Source organism: Lemur catta, chromosome 9, assembly GCF_020740605.2.
Source record: "Lemur catta isolate mLemCat1 chromosome 9, mLemCat1.pri, whole genome shotgun sequence".
NCBI lineage: Eukaryota > Metazoa > Chordata > Mammalia > Primates > Lemuridae > Lemur > Lemur catta.
The window spans coordinates 85,705,338-85,719,515 of NC_059136.1; the positions used below are offsets into that span (position 1 = coordinate 85,705,338).

The 14,178-nt window shown below is 39.3% G+C and overlaps 1 protein-coding gene across 2 annotated transcripts in view; it reads right to left on the bottom strand.

Moving 5' to 3' along the window:
* DNAJC5B (DnaJ heat shock protein family (Hsp40) member C5 beta) overlaps positions 1-14,178 on the bottom strand; it is a 59,284-nt gene that overhangs the window by 11,096 nt on the left and 34,010 nt on the right. For both annotated transcript variants that reach the window (XM_045560581.1, XM_045560582.1), the window contains 2 exons: positions 7,291-7,504; positions 4,655-4,826 (listed from right to left, as the gene is read on the bottom strand). In XM_045560581.1, coding sequence (XP_045416537.1) covers positions 4,655-4,826; positions 7,291-7,504 — 386 coding nt within the window. The remainder of the gene's footprint in view (positions 1-4,654; positions 4,827-7,290; positions 7,505-14,178) is intronic.

Below are 14,178 nucleotides of genomic sequence, written 5' to 3' on the forward strand. Positions count from 1 at the left end.
AGAATGAAGTTGGAGGGATCACACTACCTGATTTTAAGATTTATTTTAAAGCTTCAGACAGCAAGACAGTGGGATTGGTGAAGGGATAGACACGTACATCAATGGGGCAGACTAGACAGTACAGTTATTGACCAATAGATATATGGCCAATTGATTTTTGACAAAGGTGCAAAGACAATTCAAGGGAGAAAGGATAATCTTTTCAACAAATGGTGTTAGAACAATTAGATTCCATATGCCAAAAAACCAAAAATGAGTCTGGACTTAAACCTCACACCTTACACAAAAATTATCTCAAAATGGGTCATAGATCTCAATATTAAACATAAAACTATAAAATTTTTTGAAAACATTAGAGAAAATCTTCATGACATAAGATTAGGCTAAGAGTTCTCAGACATGACCAAAGGCACAATCCATGTAAAAAAGATTGATAAATTTTATTTTATCAAAATTTTTCCTCTGCAAAGAAGCCAGTAAAAAACATAACTTGTGGATATGATATCATTTTTGTAAAACAAACAAAACTCCATAAATATTTGCACAAAAGTTTTAAAAAAGTATTAGGGTATCCTTGTGGCTGAAGGGTAGAATGTAGAGTTACCTCTGACTCTATACCCTCCTGTTGTGGTTGAATTTTTATGGGCAATTCTTTCTTTCATGAAAGGTACCAAATCTCCCTACCACAGGCAGCTTTCAAAAGAGCAGTCTCCTAGAAACACCCTGCAGAGGTGAGGATTGACTCCTCTGATCCCTCCCCACTCTAGCACCCTAGGATTTTATCATTAGGTCTGATGTGAGTATTGAAAATCCCCTAAGTGAGAAAATGTATGCCATTTTTTATTTAATTTCAGAATCACTAAAATAAAATTCTCAAATCCCCAATGTCACCCCAGTGCCTCCTAATGGACTCAGACCTTGATGAATGCTGTTTATCATGTGTCATGAGTTATTTAATTTCCAAGTGACTAGTAGCCTCTTTCAAGTGTATTTTCCTAAATAACCTTAAATGGGTCCCCTTCTTTTGCAGAATGGATCAGACCACAGTCCATTTATCGGACCACAGTTCGGAAAGCAAAGTCTTTAGACAGAGTCTGATTTCCATCCTTATCATCCTTAACTGGCATTAATTTTGCTTGTAACTACATTAAGTCTCTGAATTAGTGGAGTACAAATCTGCATCTAACTAATGTAACTAACTGACTGCAAATCAGACATAGATTCTCATCATGAAATGTTAGCCCCAAGAGCAGTGGCAGGTTTACCACACAGTTCATGAAACTTATGCTCAAGGACCCTCACCTATGCAGACCCTTCCAAGGGCCTGTTGGGGCCCTCGCAATGTGTTTACATCTTTGTAGATTTGCAAAAGTAAGATATTTTGACCACAACATCCCTTTTCACTTTGACTTTCCTTCTATCACTCTTCTCTGCCTGACGAGTGGCAATAGATGGGCTGTGGACACTTTGGGGATTTGGTTAAGGGGATAAAGAGTTGGGGATAGGTTTTGTTTGAGTTGAGTGGGATATGTTTTTGTAGTTTGTGACAACTTGGTGTATAGTTAATTATTGTTAGCCATACAGGTGTAGGAATTTCTTTAGGTAGACTCCTACAGCTAGCTCACCGTGCCAGTTCACTTGCTGAGGTGTCACACAATCTGAGTGTGTCTGATGGGCTCTGCCCCTAGATGGTGCAGGGACAGCAAGGCTTGAAACGTACAGAGTCAAAGGTGGTCTGTGGAAAATTCCTCCAAATCTTACAACCTATATATGAAATAATTTGACAACAATCCCTAAAAATGTAGACAGCATTATCAATAATGAGTTGTAAAGCTGAAGGAAAAATTTGTAATTCACCAGAAATAAAAACATTTGATTAAACATGCTAGAGGAAAGGCAATTATTTTTCTATTCTTCCTATAGAAAGTGATATTATAAAATTATGGTTACATGAAGAGGCAATCGAATATGCAGCCACAAGGCATCAGGGTGAAAGTATGACAGAGGTGTGCCAGGCAGTTGATTAAATGATTGCTATTTTCCTAGATTTTGTGATATTTATGGTGTTTGTCAGTTTTTAAGCTTTGCGATTTGTTGTGATTTTCTTTTTCTCTTTCAGATCTAATTTTTTTTTTTTTTTTTTTTTGAGACAGAGTCTCACTTTGTTGCGTGGGCTAGAGTGAGTGCCGTGGCGTCAGCCTAGCTCACAGCAACCTCAAACTCCTGGGCTCAAGCGATCCTACTGCCTCAGCCTCCCGAGTAGCTGAGAGTACAGGCATGCGCCACCATGCCCGGCTAATTTTTTCTCTATATATATTTTTAGTTGTCCATATAATTTATTTCTATTTTTAGTAGAGACGGGGTCTTGCTCAGGGTGGTCTTCAGGCTGGTCTTGAACTCCTAACCTCGAGTGATCCACCCGCCTCAGCCTCCCAGAGGGCTAGGATTACAGGCATGAGCCACCGCGCCCGGCCCCAGATCTAATAATGTGCTTTTTTTTTTTTCAAAGCAAGCTGCCCAAATTGTGTAAATTTCAGGCCCCACAAAACCTGGACTATCCCTGGATAGGAGCTTTTAAATATTTAGAAATAAGATAAAGCTTTCCCTTTTGGTTAAGGATTCTTAATAACACAGCCAAATGAGACTGTGGTTTACTTCATCTAGAATCTGACCTCTGCAATGGAATTGGTAGCTCTGGGGCGTCAGCACTGAGAACAGTCACCAATCACCCAGCAGGGAGGACACCTGGGTGGAATCTGGCACCTAGTGTGGATTTCTGTTCCAGAAAAGAAATATTCCACAAAGAAGGTCTAATGAAATGACCTGGTGAGACTTTTATCTGATTTAAAACAGGCAAGACTTTTCAGAGAAGAGTGTGATAGACTGGATTTGGGATATCCAGGTTCAATTCAGCTACCTTTGGTTTCCCCACTCTAAAAGAGAAGTTAAGAGAAGGTCGACACAGTGGATGATGATGGCAATACTCTCCTCTCTCACTGTCCCTTCCTGTTGTCTGTCAGTGACTGAGTACTGGGCCGGATTGATGGATGTTATGGGAGATCCTGTGGACAATGGAGCCAGCAACCCGGACATAATCTTACAACAATTTGTCTCTCTCGCAAGAGCAGATGGCATTAAAGCACCGGGATCATCACTTGTAAGCAAGTTGTGCCAATGTCACCGGCCCTTGCCTGGAGAGAAGGAGTTTCCATGCATATATCACTGCTTAGCCCATTTATCAGTAATCTTGCTTGCTGATCTTTTTGGTATATATGGCCCCATTAAAAGATGAATTCATCCTTTTATAGCTCAAATAAAACAAAGGAATATTATAATTACATTTCACAGTGGGCCCACAACTTGGCTCCAAGGGCAGTCATAAAAAATGGTCAGAACACCTCCTCTGTTTGCTGGCCTGGCCATCCAGGGGTCCCCACAGCAAGGGGTCGCAGGTTGCAAGAAAACCCCTTCTGTCCTCTCTGAGCTCCCAATCCTGAAAGAGTCCAGGAGTCAGTCCAATTCACACGATTGAAGACTCCTTCTTTTGAACTAGACTCAGGTGGGGAATAACTGGATATTACTTAGTACCACATTTGTTAGGGAATAAAAGTTGTGTGGAAGCCTTTAAACAGTCTCCAGGCTTTTTGTCCTGGAATTTGTTTCAATGAGATCAAAAGTATCAGAGTATGGCACAGTCCAGAGAAATGCACCAATCCCAATGTCAGCAGTTCTGGCAATGGGCCCCTATCTGAGTTATCAAGTAATTCTTTTATTTGGCTGTCTAGGATTTTGAGGGGTTTAATGATAAAGTCTGTAATCCAGAATAATGGTACATTCTGCAGGAGAGAATCTGACAGTAGGATTTTGGTGGCAAGACAAGAGCAAGACAACAGCAGGTCTGACCCCACCTTGTTCAAACAAAGGCATTTCCCAGAGAACATAAAGTATTCCCGGTGCTGTGAATTCTGTGAGATCTTAACTTTCTTTACATTTTTTTTTCCTTTTCATTTCTGGGTATAATTAACTGGAAGCATCAAGTACTCCGTCACAGCCATGCATACACATAGGCACACAGCGTGGTTTAGCAACGCAGACACTCCCATCCTTGATGCTGGTGGCTAGCCCTGAAAGAAGCTGCATTTCAGGAGAAGAAGGGCCTCTTTCCCCCAGTTTTATCCAAAGTCATTACCAAGTCATCAAAAAGAAGAAAAGTCAAGGGTTGGCGGCTTTTCTTGATGTGCATTCCCATCTATTCCAATAGAGATTCTAAAAGCAACAGGCTGAAATGCTTTTCCTAGAAGAAATTTCTACCTGGCTTCTCCCACCCTGGTCAGTCTCACCCAAACCTCCTGACTCCAGAGCTCACTGTTGTAATGAGACTGTGAATTGTATTTGCTTTGCTTTGTTGTCAGCATATTTCATGATTTCTTTCTAACAGTGTTAGGCTCTGCTTTTGTCTCTGCCTGGCTAAGGTAACTGTCTTTTCATCCATCTTGAAAAATGCACCGAAGCTGATGGTCTGTGAGATCCCCCCATTTGGTTGCTGGGTCTCTCCCACTCCCGTGGTGGCTGTTGCCGCCGTGGGATCTGGTGCTTGGTCGGGCCTGTGAAGGGCCACCCACTACCCCTGCCCCCTGCTCTCATCTCACTCCACCTTTTTCCATGTCGGTCTTGATCTGCTCCTCGAGATCCTCTGGGGACACATAGAAGTCCTCCTCTGGCGTCGATGATTTGGGCCGGCAGTGTCCACAGCAACAGTTGCAGCAGCAGCACAGACAGCAGCAAAAATAGCAGCCTGTCAAGAGGCCGATGATGACAAACAGGGTCTAGGGGAAACAGAGGCAAGGCAAAACGGGGGGTGAGGGGTGGTGGGGCAAGGGGAGAACCCCAGAAATCAAGTCTGCACCCTTGTACCCTCAGAGACCTGAAGACATCACCGTTCACCCCACAGACCACATATTGAATTAATGAATGTATAAAGTAATAAATAAATGGTTAGCTTCATCTATTGATCAGCCCCACAAACATAAAATGTTTACTCACCAAGTTTGTCATAGCTAAAGATTAAAAGAAACTCCCGACTTCCCCAATTTGAAATTGTAAGAAGTCCATTTTTGTGAATTGAGCAAAATCAAAGTATGATTTTATTAAAAATATATTATTTGAAATAGAAAGTGGCTTACACATCATTCGTTGGAATGCACCTGTTATCCAACTAAGGGAGCATGAGGGATAACGATCACCTGTGTGCCTCTGAGCTTCCTCAGTAACCTTAGGTCAAGACCCTAATGCTAACGACCCTTACCTGGGTCCTGCCTGGGCCTCCTGCTGCCTGGCTCTGGCCCCAGGTGTGGGGTGGAGCCTCTGAGGGCTTGGGGAGCTTCAGTCACACACTTGCATGCAGGCTCCCTTTACTAAGGAAACTTTACATTTTCATTGTCTTAGGTGAATTACTCTGAAAACAACTGCAACACCCTCTGCTCACCAACTGCTTCCAAGGCCCACCTGTGCAGTGTTCTTGCATTGCCCCCAGGAAGCTCCTCCCTTCTTTAGCTACTTTTGCCCTTTTTGTTTTTACTATGCAATTCCACATTATTCTTGTCGCTGAAAATTTTCTTCCCATTCATATACTGTTTTGTCCTTTCATTACTCCAACTAGATTGTTTGCCTTTTATGGGAAATAACCTTGCCTATCCCTTACAATGTTCAGCACAGTACTAGGCACAAGTAGATGTCCAGGATTGTTTAAATACCTATCTTTGATGGCATGTTGATTCATTCATGTAGTGCAGACATGATTGCTGTGTGCAAGGCCACTGTGATGGGCACCGTGCAATTGGGCTTTGGTACAAGTAGAAGGGAAAGGTATATTTTCTATGGCCTTATTTTTTAGAGAGCCACATCAGAAATTATTTTGTATATCTCTCACACTAGTGGGCAGACTCTGCTTGTCTGTATGAATTTTGATCAATTTTGTCAACCTCCTGGGCAAAGAACCATATTCTCATTTTTACACAAGCAGGCCCCTGTAGGCACTCAGGTGCTGCCCATAGGTGATTATCTGGAACTGCAGGTGTATCTTCCCATGGGAAGAGAACATGCCTAGAGTTGAGGTTCCCGTGCAAGCCCATATTGTCATATAAACATTCAACCTATTGTCATAAATGACACTGTCAGTATGTACACTCTCATTCCAAGTTCCACATCTGCTCAACAGGAACTTCTCTCCCTCCCAAGTCTTCGACAACAACGGAGAAAAGGGTTTCAATGGGAATTCCAGGTATCTCCAAGAAAAAGAACCCTGGGGGCTGCAGTAGGCACGTGAAGCTGCAGGTTGCAGACTCAGCAGACAAATTCACAAAAACATATTCTCTAGTGGAAAAAAACAGCAATCAGAATGCTACTGAGCATGAAACCTGCCTTTTTTGGAGATTTGGGTTTTTATTACTATAATAATAATTATTGTTATTATTAATTGCAACTTATATGAATGTGGAGTGAACTGTCCATAAAATATGCTGATGAACTAGATGTATGGCCCGTGTGTAAATATACTTTCATCAGAAGATAAGGATATTAGAATTCATAAACACATAACAAGAATCACCAAACATACATATATTAGAGATTCCTAGGAAACCAAATACAATTTACTATACAAAAGCTAATCCTGATTGCACTGAGTCCTTAAAAATGTTGCCTTTTTCTTAACCAGATATCCATTTCAGTCTGTCTCCCCCTCTCTGCCTCTCCAACTCCCTGTCCTTCACTACTTAATTCTCACCTTTCCCCCTCATTTCCTTCTCCACGACCTCACAGCAGGCTCCATGTGAGCCTCTGACATAATTACCACTCATTCTGCCCAGTATTGTGTTTGCTGATGTAGCCTAAGCTATAGATAGTAGAGTACATGGCTAAATTTGTTCTATAATAATTTATTAAGCAGTTGTCACACTAATAAATTATTTTTGGTTTTGAGCAATGAGTCAGTTCTTAATTAGTCATTACAGGGGACGAGGGGGCACTCAGAATTAACCTGAAGCTTCAATTTCAAATATAATTAATGTCTAAAAGTATTTTAAGTCCTGTGGTATTTTATAATTATTTGATGAGCTAAACCAAAAATGATCCTCAAATAACAGCTTTTGGTGGAAGCAATATCTCCTTTTATTTATAGGAGCTTAATAGTAGTAAGGTTAGACTTTCTCTGAGGTGGAGTCTTAAAGAGTGAATAAGACCATGGTCCTCCAGGAAATTGTTTTTGAGGAAAAAAAAATAAATCTGATTCACCTTTGCCCACCAGCTTGACAGCATGAAGTAGGTGTTAACATTTTCGTCCCCGAATTGCTCTGCCACGTAGAGTCCCAGCGATCCGTATTTGTCGTATATGCTTCTCTTGGAGAGATCCGTGAGTATGGTGTGGGCGTTGTTGATTTCTTTAAACTTTTCGGCAGCAGCTGGATCATCGGGATTCTTGTCTGGATGATGTTTCAGGGCCAATTTTCTTTTAAAATAAAAAGAAGGGAGGAAAAGGGTTATTTGGCAAGAATTAAGGATGACATTTTAGAAGGGCACCGTTCATCTGTATAACCTTTATGCATGCAGATACTGCGAAGTAAGTTTCATATTCATGGTGATTTAACTAAGAAATAAGGTTTTCTTTCAATGGTGTCTCTTGTTTGTAATGTGCAGGGACAGCGGTCTTACATCTCTCCGCATAACGTCAAAGGAAATCTCAATGGCTGTGTTAGGCAGGTAGCAAGGGATTCTGGGTCACCTAGGGAGGAAAGTAAATGCCCAAGCGGTTCACAGCCCCCCACGACTTTCAGAGAGGCTCATGGGAGATCCGCATGCGCAGTAAGACTCAGGTCACATGACTGCAACTGTCCAATCAAGGTGGTTCCACGGTGACGTCTGAACCATGAGGGAGGTCCCAGTCCCCACACTATAAAACAAGATCCAGACCATAACCGAACCCTTTTTGCTGTGACAGTGGGTCCGATCGTTATCTGTGGCGTGTGTATCTCGCTTTGTAAACCTGTATCTTGCTCTTACTCTATAATCCTACTTTCTCTCCTCAATAAACCTCATTTTTCTGCTTGCCTTACTTTGCTGCATCTGGTCATTCTTTGGCCAGGAGTGCACCAAGGACGGACATTTCAGACGGCGACCCAACAGCTGCATTGTCCTTGAGCCTGAGACATTTTGCTGTTGGCAGCAAAGGTGAAGTTTCTCTTTACCTGGAAGCTGATCTCTAGCCCATCCCAACATGCAGAGGCCCTTAAGAGTTCCAGCAACAGGACCAGTTTACACCAAAATGCCATTTAGGACTGGAAGAAATTTCTGGAATTAACAGAACTTCACCTCACATATTCTAAAAGTTCAACTCAGCTATCCAAAAACAAAATAAAAAAAAATCTCTAATTTATCGTCTCTTGAACAACATTATGAGCCCTTCATTAATCTTCCACAAGTCCTAACTCCCTTTTGTTTTTCTGAGCAAATACTGTAACTTCCCTTATATTCAAATGCATATTTGGCCTCTTTCCAAATAAGTCTTTCCACTTCAAATAATCCGTAGAAATTTACTTGTGAGTGAAAGGCCCTCTGTCCTCTGGAGCTCATAGCAGTTCCTGAGGGGTATGGCTGTGTGCTCTGCATGTGGGAGGTGAGGGTGGGATTTGGGGGTGTCCTTTATTCTTCAGTTATGCTCGGGTATAAAAGGCAACCTAGAAAATGGAAGTGAGAGCTCAGCTGTGAGTGTCAGACTCTTGGCGGGGGCCATGGCCCTCATTTCCCCTGCAGGCAGATTTAAATAATGATTAAAGCTATGTTCAAAATTGAGTCTGTGCTATTTTTGCCACTAAAAAGTCCATTAATTTTATTACTCTGTACTGGAAATTCCACATGACTCATTCTCCCTACTGTACCTATCATGGGTATAGGTGGGAATACACAGTGAGCTTTTGTTTATTGTATGGTTTGGATCAAATTGTTTCATTTTAATACAGCAATAAAAATCCAGAGGCAGAGCAGCAAAGTAAAGTAGACTTTATAAATCAAGGGACATGAGAAACTGAACAAATCATGCTCATTTTAGGAATTAAAGTTATTAGGAAGTAGATGAATATTTAAGCAGCTCAGCAATAGAATGCTTAAAAAGTACCAAAATATTTAGAAGCATAAATCATGGAGTATAATCCATTCTAACCCCGAGCTCAGAATAAATTAAAAAGCATAAAACAATGAGGGTTCATTTTAAAACTATTCAACCAGAACATTTTTCATCCTTTTTATAGATGTTTGGAGTATTTATAAATTCTTATTCATAGGACCATTTGGCAATATGTGTTTTACCTGCAGAATTTCTGATGAACTCTGCTGCTAATAGGATAAATGCCTATTTTTTTCATTTTTTAAATTTTTATGTTTACTATGTGCCAGCACAATTGTAAGCATGTTATAAATATTAATTTGTTAATCCTCACAATAACCCTATGAGATAGATAATCATTGTCTCATTTTACAGATGAGGGAATTTAGACACTAAGAAGTTAAGCAACTTACCTAACATCACACAGCTAATAATTAAAGCCAGGCTTTGAACATAAGTAAGCAGGCCTTGACCATATACTCGTAACCGCCACTATGCTGCCTCTTGTATTTATGTTTTTAAATTAAAAAAGTAAGGTGCACTGAATATTTAGTAGGCCATTGTAAAGACATTGGCTTTGGTCTGGGTGATGTGGGAGGCCATCAGAATGTTTTGAGAAGAGTGATAGGAGGATTACTCAGTCTTGGAGAGGACAAAGGCAAGGCAGGGGAGACTCTTGTAGGAGACTCTTGTAGTGATCCAGGCACACAGTTCGTTGGTGTTTGGACCAGTGCGGTCGTGGAGGATATAGTGAGAAGTGGTTGGATTCTGGATGTATTTTGAGGACTAGCTGATGGATTGGATGTGGGATGGGAGAGAAAAAGAAGAATTAGGAGACACCAAAGGTTTGGCCTAAGCAATTGGAAGTTTGGAGTAATATGTAATGAAATGGCATGAGAATTTTTTTTGGTAGTGGGGAGTGGTTTCCTAGGATTCAGGAGTTCTCTTTTAGACACCTTTGAGATGCCGATCAGACTTCCAAGTGGAGATGGAGGTAGAGGGAAATGAGTCTGGAGTTCAGGCAAGAATTACTGCAGGAAATGTACATTTGGGAGTTCTCAGCAGGCAGATGATATTTAGAACTGTGGAACCAGAAGAGTGGGTCCAAGAAGTATAAGGACTGAGCTTTGGGAAGGGATAACCAGAAGAGGAGGCTAAGAAAGAAAGGCCAATGATGCAGAAGGAAAAGCCCAGAGAGTGTGGAGTCTTGGGATCCGAATGAAGAAAATATTTTAAGGAAGAGAGTGATTATCTGTATCAAATGCTGCTAGCAGGTCATGTAAGATGAAGACTAAGAATTGACTACTGGATGTAGTGACATGAAAATCCTTGGTGACCTTCACACACACACACACACACACACACGCACACATGCACACATATGCACATACATACACACACAGACAATTGCATATATGTATTTACACAGAGAAAAATAAGTAGAAAAGAAATAGGAAAATGGAAGATTATAAACAAAATTAACAGTGCTTATAGCTGCACACCGGGATTACATATTTAGTCTTAGGCTTTTTGTTAAACTTAATTTTAGTTAACTAAATTTACTTAGTTAAACTAAAAATTTAGTTTTCTGTCAAACTTTGTTTTAGCTTTGTTTATTATAAAAATCTATACATAGCATTCGTGTGGTTTTTCCCCCTAAGCATTTTAAAGCTCTTGTCGCAAATTTTGTTCTCTTTGATTAGCTGAAAGTTTAGAATTTGTTCCCTTAGATGACCGATTACCAAATTAAAGGGGGAGGGGGAAAAAAAGAAAAGGAAGAAAGAAAAGTTCTCAAACTGTAACAATACAGCAAGGTAACAATCATCATGAAAAAGCCTCTTGAGTGAACATTAGTTTTAACGGCGTAATATTCAACAGCATACTATTCGTGGAGTTCCCTCTCTGGGCCCTGGAATAGGAATCGCAGCATTTCCCCCTAATGGTTCCAAAGATATCATGTCCGGCCCTATCAAATGAAAGGGCTGTTACTTCTGCCTTCAAAGCAAGAAATCCCTGGAAAACACCTCTTTACATACATTTTCTTTTTTCTGGGGTTCAGTTGTAGACTGATGCACACCACCCGAGACTTCACCAGAGAAGCCTGGCCTTGTGCCAGGCTGCTTGGATCTCTGTCAGCTCACAAGGGCAGATGCACTCCATCCATTTATCACACTCCCAACAATGGACTTGGCAAATTCGGAGGGCTGGAACACCTCCATTTGTAACAAATCCAATTCCTGATCATCAGCAGCATTTTGACTGCTCTTGGCAGATACTCTTGGCTCTGAGGAATCCTTGGGAGATAGGGCGAGCAGAGGCAGCTGCCAAAATTACACAACCGTTCAAGCAGCTAGTAGTGCAATGCGCCACCCACCTGCAAATTGTCCTTAGAGCAAGAAAACACCTGTAGAATTTAGGGTTTAAGGAAGTGCTTGGAGTGCATTTAAACGGAATAGTCACCTATTCATTTTAAAGGTATTCCTTGTCATTTCTAACTTTATTCTGAAAGTGACATAACATCCAACCAGAATGTAAGCCTTTAATTCTGAATCTCTGTATACTCTTAGTCATCTGTTAATGTGGTATGGCTATAACTAACATTAGAAATAGCATTCAATGCCTCTGATTTCCACTTCAAAATCTAGTGACAGCTGTCAACTAAAATGCATAGGGAGTTCAATGAGTGGCAGATAAGACAGACAAACACGGAGTTTATAGTTGTCATTATCAAAGGTCTACCAACATCTACCTACTTTGAGGCAATGGAATAATTCTAAGAATTGTCATGTTTTGCCCCGTTTTCTTCCTCACCCCATCTAACACTTTTAGTCTTTTAGAAATTTTTTATTTGATTTTTAAAATTAATTTGTGGTATTAAAAAACACATATTCTACATACAAATTCTTTGTCAGTTATATGTATGACATGTATCTTCTCCCTTTCTAGGGCTTTGTTGTGACTTTCTTTACGGTAGCTTTTGGTGAACTGAAGTTCTTAATTTAGTTAAATTAATCAATCTGTTCCTGAATGCAGGAAGATATTGTTCTATAAAATCTTTATAACTCTGAAATCTATATAGTTTTGCCTTTCATATGGCAGTCTATGGTCCATTGATAGCTGATTTTTTAATGTAGTGGAAGGTAGGTGTCAATCTCAATTTATGTCAATTCCAGCTGTTGTAGCACCACTGGTATATTGACTCTAGAGATAAATTTGGAGATTGACATTTTTATAATATGTGCACCTATTTAGATATTTTTAACGAACCTTAAAGTTTTATAATTTTTACCATTTAGGTCGTACATATATTTTATTGGACTTATTCCTAGAAGTTCAATTTTTTGTGGTTTTGACATTTAAAAATTTTTTCCCAGTTTTTCATTGCAGATATAAAGAATTTTGATATGTTGATTGTTTTTTACCCTACAAGCTTCCTAAGAGTACGTATTGATTTTATTAAGTTATAGGTTCTTTGGATTTTCTAACTACACAATTATATAACCTCAAATCATAATTGGATTTTTTCCTTTCAGATCTTTATATCATTTGCATTTTTCCTTACTGCCCTGGTTAAGACGTTCAGTGCAATGTCAAATAAAGGGGCTAAGCAGGCATTCTCCTTCTTTTCTTCTTAATTTAGTAGGAGTGAATGAATGGTTGTTGATTTTGTCAAATGTTTTTTCTACATCTAAGAAGATAAGTTGTTTCTCTTTTAATTTGTTAATATGGTTGATTGAATTTTTGGTGGTTTTTTTTTTTGAGATAGGATCTAGCTCTGTCACTGGCTAGAGTGCAGTGGAGTGATCATAGCTCACTGCAGCCTCAAACTCCTGGGCTCAAGCAATCCTCCTGCCTCAACTCCCCAAGTAGCTGGGACTACAGGTGCATGCCACCATCTCTGGCTAATTTTTCTATTTTTTGTAGAGATGGGTGGTCTTTCTCTTGTTCAGGCTGGTCTCGAACTCCTAGCTTCAAGTCATCCTCCCATCTTGGCCTCCCAGAGTGCTAGGATTACAGGTGTGAGCCACCATGCCTGGCCTGATTGAGTTTCTAAATGTTAAATGAAGTTTGTGTTCCTGGCATAAACTCAACTTGGTCATTATGTATTTTTTAAAATTTATTGCTGATTCAGTTTTCTAATATGTATGTTTAACTCTACACATTTTCCTCTAAGTACTACTCTAACTGCATTTCATGTCTTAATATCAAATTGAGTTCTAGATATTTTCTAATTCTAATTGTGGTTTGTTATTTTGTATATGAGTTACTTTAAACTATATGTCCTAATTTTCAAACATATAGAAATTTTTTAGTTATTTTAAAATTTTTGCTCTCTAGTTTAATTGTGTTATCCTTAGAGAAAATATTTTGTATGATTGAAATCTTTAAAGATTTGAGAATTGCTTTCTGTTTTATTGCTTTTATAAATGTTCCACATGGACTTGAAACAATATGTATTCTGTACCTATTGGGTGCTTTGTTTTTATATAACAGCATTTGGTTTTGTTTGTTAATTGTTTTGTTCAAATCTTCTATATCCTCGGCCATTTTATTGATCTATCAAGCAAGATGTGTTAAAATCTCCTGCTATGACTATGGGTTTGCATATTTCTCCTCAAGTTTCTGTCAACTCTTTGCTTTGTGTATTTTAGGCCATGTGTTTTAGAAGCATACAAATTTACCACTGCTACATATTCTTGATGAATCAAACTTTTATTTTTATAAAGTATCCCTCTTTATCTCTAGTAATGCTTTCTATCTTGGCTTTGGTTTTAATAAAGCTCTACTGCTTTCTTTTGGTGTCTGCATAGCATATCTTTGTCCTTTGTTTTATTTTCAAATTTTCTGTATTCTTAAATATCAGATATATCTTTTATAAACAACATATAGTTTTGGTTTTTTATTCAGAATGACTTTTTTGTTTTAATTTAAGCATTTATTCTATATTTATTTTTAATATAATTACTGCTATTTTTCAGGTTTAATCTACCACTTCCTCATGTTCTATTTGTCCCCTCTAAAAT